The sequence below is a fragment of the Balaenoptera acutorostrata genome, chromosome 10, assembly GCF_949987535.1.
Source record: "Balaenoptera acutorostrata chromosome 10, mBalAcu1.1, whole genome shotgun sequence".
In the NCBI taxonomy this organism is placed as follows: domain Eukaryota; kingdom Metazoa; phylum Chordata; class Mammalia; order Artiodactyla; family Balaenopteridae; genus Balaenoptera; species Balaenoptera acutorostrata.
Genome location: NC_080073.1, coordinates 13,226,939 through 13,233,331, shown reverse-complemented (window position 1 = coordinate 13,233,331; position 6,393 = coordinate 13,226,939). Strand labels below are relative to the sequence as shown.

At 45.4% G+C, this 6,393-nt stretch overlaps 1 protein-coding gene across 7 annotated transcripts in view; it reads left to right on the top strand.

Moving 5' to 3' along the window:
• Positions 1 to 2,362: 2,362 nt before the first annotated feature.
• TRNT1 (tRNA nucleotidyl transferase 1) overlaps positions 2,363 to 6,393 on the top strand; it is a 17,110-nt gene continuing 13,079 nt past the window's right edge. The window contains exons 1-2 of one of the 7 annotated variants that reach the window (XM_057554529.1): positions 2,363 to 2,441; positions 3,549 to 3,723. In XM_057554529.1, coding sequence (XP_057410512.1) covers positions 3,576 to 3,723 — 148 coding nt within the window. In that variant the 5' untranslated portion in view covers positions 2,363 to 2,441; positions 3,549 to 3,575. The other 6 variants (XM_057554531.1, XM_057554532.1, XM_057554530.1 and 3 more) reach the window with 6 other exon arrangements.

Sequence of the window (6,393 nt, the reverse complement as noted above, 5' to 3'; positions counted from 1 at the left end):
AGGTGATCTCCTAATGAGCTTCTCCTGTTCCTTTAATCTGGCCTCATATGGTCTCATGATGAGCTTCTCTGCAATGAAAAATGCTAACATCTTCCATTTGTTGGGGGGGGGTTTAGTTCTGTGAAAGAGCTCAAAGATATTGTTATGTGTATCGCTTGAGGCAGAACCAGGACCCTGCCCCAAGGCTGCACTAATGTTTCTTGATTGCTCCTCCCTTGTCTCTGCATCCCCTCCCTTCCCTGATTAGCAAGTGTTTGAAAGGCTCCTGTGCCCAGGAGCCCCACAAGGTCCTGCTAGGTTTCATCTTGTCTGCATCTATTGGGATGATCATATAGTTTTTATTTTTTAGCCTGTAATATGGTGAGTAACATTGATTGGTTTTTAAATGTTAAATCCACCTTGCATTCCTGGAATAAACCCAACTTGATCCACCTGGCTGGATTCAATTTGCTAAGATTTTATTAGAGGTATTTCTTTCCGTGTACATGTGGATGTTGAACTGTAAATTCTTTTTTGGGTAATATCTATTTCAGTTTTGTTACCAGTGCTATGCTGGCCTCACATGAGAGAAAGAGTGTTCCCTCCTCTATTTTCTGAGCAAAAACTGTTCACGATTGGTGTTATTTCTTCCTTAAGTAGTTGATAAATTTGACCACTGAAACTATCTGGGCCTGGAGTTATCTTTGTGGGAAGTTTGTTGAACAAAATTTGATTTCTTTAATAGTAAAGGGCTATTCAGACTTAAAAGTTCGATCCTGTTTCAGTTTTGATAAGTTGTATTTTTCAAAGAATTTGTCCATTTCATCTATAATATCAAATTGGTTGGCATACAATTGTCCATAATGTCTCCTATGTCTCCTATTATCTTGTTATGTCCATATGTCTTCAGTGATGGGCTCTTTTTTTTTTTTTACTTGTAAGCATGGTTCTTTTTTTTTTTAATTTAATTAATTTATTTTTGTCTGTGTTGGGTCTTCGTTGTTGTGCGCAGGCTTTCTCTAGTTGTGGCGAGCGCGGGCTACTCTTCGTTGCCATGTGTGGGCTTCTTATTGCGGTGGCTTGTTTTGTTGCAGAGCGCGGGATCTAGGCACGCGGGCTTCAGTAGTTGTGGCTCACGGGCTGTAGAGCGCAGGCTCAGCAGTTGTGGTGCATGGGCTTAGTTGCTCTGCGGCATGTGGGCATATGGGATCTTCCCAGACCAGGGCTCAAACTCACGTCTCCTGCATTGGCAGGTGGATTCTTATCCAGTGTGCCACCAGGGAAGTCCCCATTGATGGTATCTTTTACATTAAATGCTCTCTGTATTTTTTTCTTGGCCAGCTTAGTTAGGAGACGTATACATATGTATTTTCATTACTGTGTTAAGAAGTTGGATTGAATCAATGCTTTGTCTCTGAATGGCAACTTGGAAGGCTAGTCATATGTGCCTCAAAATGGAACACTTAACCCCTCTGAAGATAAGAGGTCTCATCAAGGGAAGCCACAGAAATACCACAGAATATGAATTTTTCTAGGACAATTTTAGGGACATTAAAGTTAAAGCAAAAAGACTACACTTACAATATTAAAACGACATTATACGATGCAGATTTTAGTTATTTTTTAGGTTATTGGAAAATTTCTTGGAAGTTTCCCATGTTAAGAATTTAGGGCTGTCCTCCCACTCTTTGGCCACTTTCTTCATTCTTCTCTGCCCTCCGAAAAACGAAAGCACTGAATCAAATCCAAGTTCTTCACTCTACAGCTGCAAAAGTCTCCAGACCGTGAAAGCCAACGGTTACAAAAACCGGATGGGAAAATAAAATATGCCCAGTAATTTCAACGGACCGGAGGCTTTTAATTTAAAACGAATGTCTCTCGAACCCTCTGCCTAGGTCTTGTCGAGGTACGTGTATTTTAAAAAATGTGTTCTTACTCCTGGGCAGAGATTAGGGTATAGAATAGTAACATGAGTCAAGTGCGAACCGAGGAGCAGGCAAGAATAACAAGTTCACATTTACTGAGCACTTCCTCTTTACTAGGGAATAACATGACATTTAAGCCTGGCAAGCCCCTGAGGGAGGTTCTAGTGATCGTCTCATTTTACAGAGGAAGCCGGTGTCACTCGACCAAGGTCACACAGGTATGCAGTGCAGATGGGCGCCTAAATACCTCAGGGCCAGAGAGAGGCGCGGTGAGATGTAATTAAAACAAACGTACAGCTCCTGGTCCTTCGGGTCCCCCCAGGAGCAACGACTGGCTGCGCAGCCCTGGGAGGAGCTGGGGAACCGCGCTCCAGCGAGCGGCTTCCCGCGGGGAGGTGGGAGGGCCGGGGAGAGCCTGCCCGGGCCCCGCCCACGCCCTGCTGCGACTTCCCATTCGCCGTCGACCGGCGCGCGTCAGTGACGTCCCCTCGCCTGCCGCCGGGAAGTGCGCGCGGCGATGACGGCGCAGCGGGGCCGGTGAGCGGGCGCGCGGGGTACCTGCGGGTGCGCGCCGCTGGAGCGGGGGGAGCGGCGGCGACGACGACGCGAGATGCCGGAGGGCTCTCGCGCGGGCCCGGTCTTGGGGAAGGCGGGTGCCGGGGGCGGTGAGAGGCCTCTTCCGGACTAGGGGACGGAGCCCGACGTGGAGGTCGCGGGGCCGCGTGTCCGCCACGTCTCGCCTACCGCGGGCTGATTCATCGGGCTTCCCCTGGGCGCTTTCCCTTCCTCGCGGCCGGGCCCCTGAGGGTCTCCCTTTTCTGTCCAGCACCTGTCGTGGGAGGGGCGGGACACACCGTTTCAGGACCTGGGTCCCCCCCTCCCCCGAGTTTTTCTGAGTTGAATCGGAGGTGGAAGGAAGCGCGGTGTTTGTCCTCCCCAGTGGTCTGGATGAGGGGAGCTCGCCCCCTGGTGGGAAGCGCCGCTCTTTGAAACCTGCTTTCCAAGTAAAGGAATGGTTCTTCTCTAGTGGTTTCCGTCAGGGGTCACTTGAGCTCTGTTGTTGCCGCCTCACAGAGGCCCACCTTATGTGGAAAGCGGGGTGGGATGACGGAGGACGGAAGGCGGGGTGTGGGTGGGTGGGATTCAGGCGACGTGATGGGAGGGGCGGATGGTGAATGAGGAAGAAGCGAGCAGCAAGGACCGGTCATGGGGAAGTACCTTATTTTACAGTGCCTAGGAAATATCCCTGGGTCATAAGTCTCAGGTGCGTGTGGGCAAGTATGTGACCGTGCCTTGTTCTGGAGGAGACCAAGTGTTCCTGCAAGTCTTTGAGTTACATTTTATGGACCACTGTTCTCGGCAGCCCTGTACCCCTCACTCTCTAAACCACCTCCCGGAAGAGCACCCTAACAGTAAAATAACTATGCGGGTGTAGTATCAGTAGTATGTCCTTCATGAGTGCAAAACCAGATAACGACAAGCGTAGATCCAGCTGTAATTCTCCCTCCCATTGTCGCTTTTTTCAGTTTTTCCTCTGAACAGGAGATGAATGTCTCTCTCTGTTGATAAGTAAAATCGCAGACTATCCCTTTGTTGTCCTTCACCCGGAAGTTTCATTGTTGGGCATGCTTGCTTGTCTTGTAGGTGCGTGGTTGGTGACTTTCTCTCCAGATGCTGAGGTGCCTGGATCCCTGGCGCAGGCAGTTGCTGGGCTGCAGCTGGAGTAGACTGTGCCTTCTGAAGCACTCTCTGTTCACAATGAAGTTGCAGTCTCCAGAGTTCCAGTCACTTTTCACAGAAGGCTTGAAGAGTCTGACAGGTGAGAGATGAGGATGCCTCTTCTTGCGTGGAAGCCTGTAAAAATGGAGAGGCAGAGGGTTAACGTTTTTTAGCCAACATTCATGGTTTTTTGTTGTTGTTAAGCTAATGAAAGCAGTGTTCACCATGGGTAATCCAAAACTATAGCCAAATCATGAGAAGAGGCAAATAATGATTGCAGTTAAAACGCATGGCTTTTTTGTGTGTCACCCCAGGTACTTTATACGCATCACAGAATTGGGCCTGCTAACTTAAGGAGTAGGTACTTTTTCTCTTGTTTTATGGTTGAAGAAACAGAGGCTTAGGAATGTGAAATGCTTTTCCAACGTTTTTATAGCTAATAACTGGAGAGCTGGGTTTTGAACTTGTGCAGTCTGGTTTGAGAACGCAGCTTGTAACCACTAAGCTATATTTCCGCCCCAGGTATAAGTGCTTTGTGAAACAGCTGAAGGTAGAAGGAAGTGGGAGTTACGTCCATTTGTGCACATGCAAAACTTATCTGGAAGGAACACAGGAAACAACTTGAGCTAAGTGCCGGATTACAGCAGCTTCATCTTGCTTGCCGCAGTTCTGTCATTTCTTATGTTGGTTCTCAGTATCAGCTACTGTTGTTGCAGTGCACGTAGCTGCATTTCAAAGCCTATGGTATCTTAGTCACGCCTTCAGAAATATATTAAGGTGTCGGGATGTAGAAACATGACCTTAGCTGTTGGTTTGCCACCCTGGCTGTCCATTAGATTCACCTGGGGAGCTTTTTATAACATACAGGTGTTGGTGTCCCACTCCTGCCCTACTGAACTGGAATCGGAATCTCTAGGGAGCATGGGCATTTATAAATTTTGATGAAAACTCTACCCTCTTAATTCTCATGACCAGAAGGTGGAGGAACCACTGCTTTAAAATGACTTTCCTTGTATTAGCTTATTGACAAAGCTACTTTCCTATTCTTGAAATAAGGTGATTTTTTTAGGTGTATGTCAGAGGTAAATGGTACAGAACTTGTTGATTTTTGTAGGTTCTTCACATAGTGTTGAAGAGGAGGGCCTAAAGCAGGTGCTTTCCTGTGAGTTTTAATTAGAGTGAAAAATGCTAGAAACTCACTGGCCCACAGAAGTGAGTCACATGCTACATAAACTTTTCGGGTAACCGCATTAAAAAAATAGAGAAACGGGTGAAATGAATTTTAATAACTATTTTTAGTACATCAACTTATTTAATTTAGTATATCTAAGATACCATCATTTTAATGTCAAATTTGTGTAAAAATTATGAGTGAGATAATTCCTACTCTTGCTTGTAAATCTTTGAATTCTGGTCCTTAGCACGTACCGACCGTCTTAATTCAGACTCGCCGCATTTCATAGTGCTCAAGAACCACGTGTGGCTACTGTTCATATGGCTCACGTCTAGAAGCTCCAACTTTGAGTTGAATTCTAGCTTGTTCTTTCTTTACATGCCTTTCCCAGCTCCCACTCTTCCCATCTTCCATTGTAAGGGCCAAATGATTAGATGTAGGGAATTAACTCTTGGGGGCCTATCTCAGATCCTTCTGCATTTTTCTTTTGGAAACAAGGCTGTGGATATTGATTACTGTAGGTCCTTGAACATTTTTTATTTTAACAGTTGCATTTGGCTTACTAACCCTGACTTCAAGAGCTGAGTTTTCTCCACCTTGAGAGGTCAAGTCCTAAGGAAGTTAGAGACGGAATAGTATGGTAAGAGAGTGGTAGTATTTGCCCAATGGTCTGGTCCTTGAAAGACTGGCAAATGGGAGCATGGGCATCTTCTAAGATTGCGTTTTTCTAGGTTATAGTGGAACTGGCAAGAATGGAATCTTTTAGTGCAGTGCCCAATGGTTAGAAAATCAACTAATTAGTTTTATTTGATCTTTGCTACTTTCTAAAGACTTGAGTATCCTGGTAAAATATAATGTTCTGTATGAAAACAATGCACAAAAACACACAAAGGAAAAAACAGATGGCTGTTGCACGGTGATGCTGTGCAGTTTCATACGGTACCAGTTCTTAACTCCTGATAGCTGTTTTGCCAAATGTAAAGTTAGTTCCCAGCGTGCAAGAATTTGGGAGGTTAGGACAGTGTATTATGCTCATACAGCATTTTATAATGTCAGTTTATGTCATGTAATTTATGTTTCCTTTTGCTTAAGGACAGCCATATAATACCAGTGGCGTATAAAATTATTTCTTCATTGTATACATGAGACTGAAGTTCCAAACCTAGTGCTTTTTGCATGAGTTACACGGTTAGTGGACGAGCCAGGGTTGCTGGGAGATGGTGCTCCGTGGTTAGCTGTCCGCTGCTTAGGTATGTGATGTCACCAAGTCGTATTAACATTTGGGACAATTGGAGTAGCTGATCACTCTTGAAGTTTGGGAGTTCCTAGAAACGCTGAGGAACAGATAGTTTCTTTTCTGGTAGTAACGGTTGTGCTGTGTAGTGGTCTTTTTACTAACACTTCCTGCCCACGCTCCATCCCTACAGCCTCCAACACTCAAAACTCACAATTGTAAAGTGAAGCAGTTAATGAGAATTTGACTGAAAGTTAAAATAAAATTTAGAAGATAGAGGACAATTATAAGTTTTCTGACAAATTAATGTCATGGTCTTTAGGTTGCTCTTCAGACTGATTAATAATAGCCTGCTATCAGAT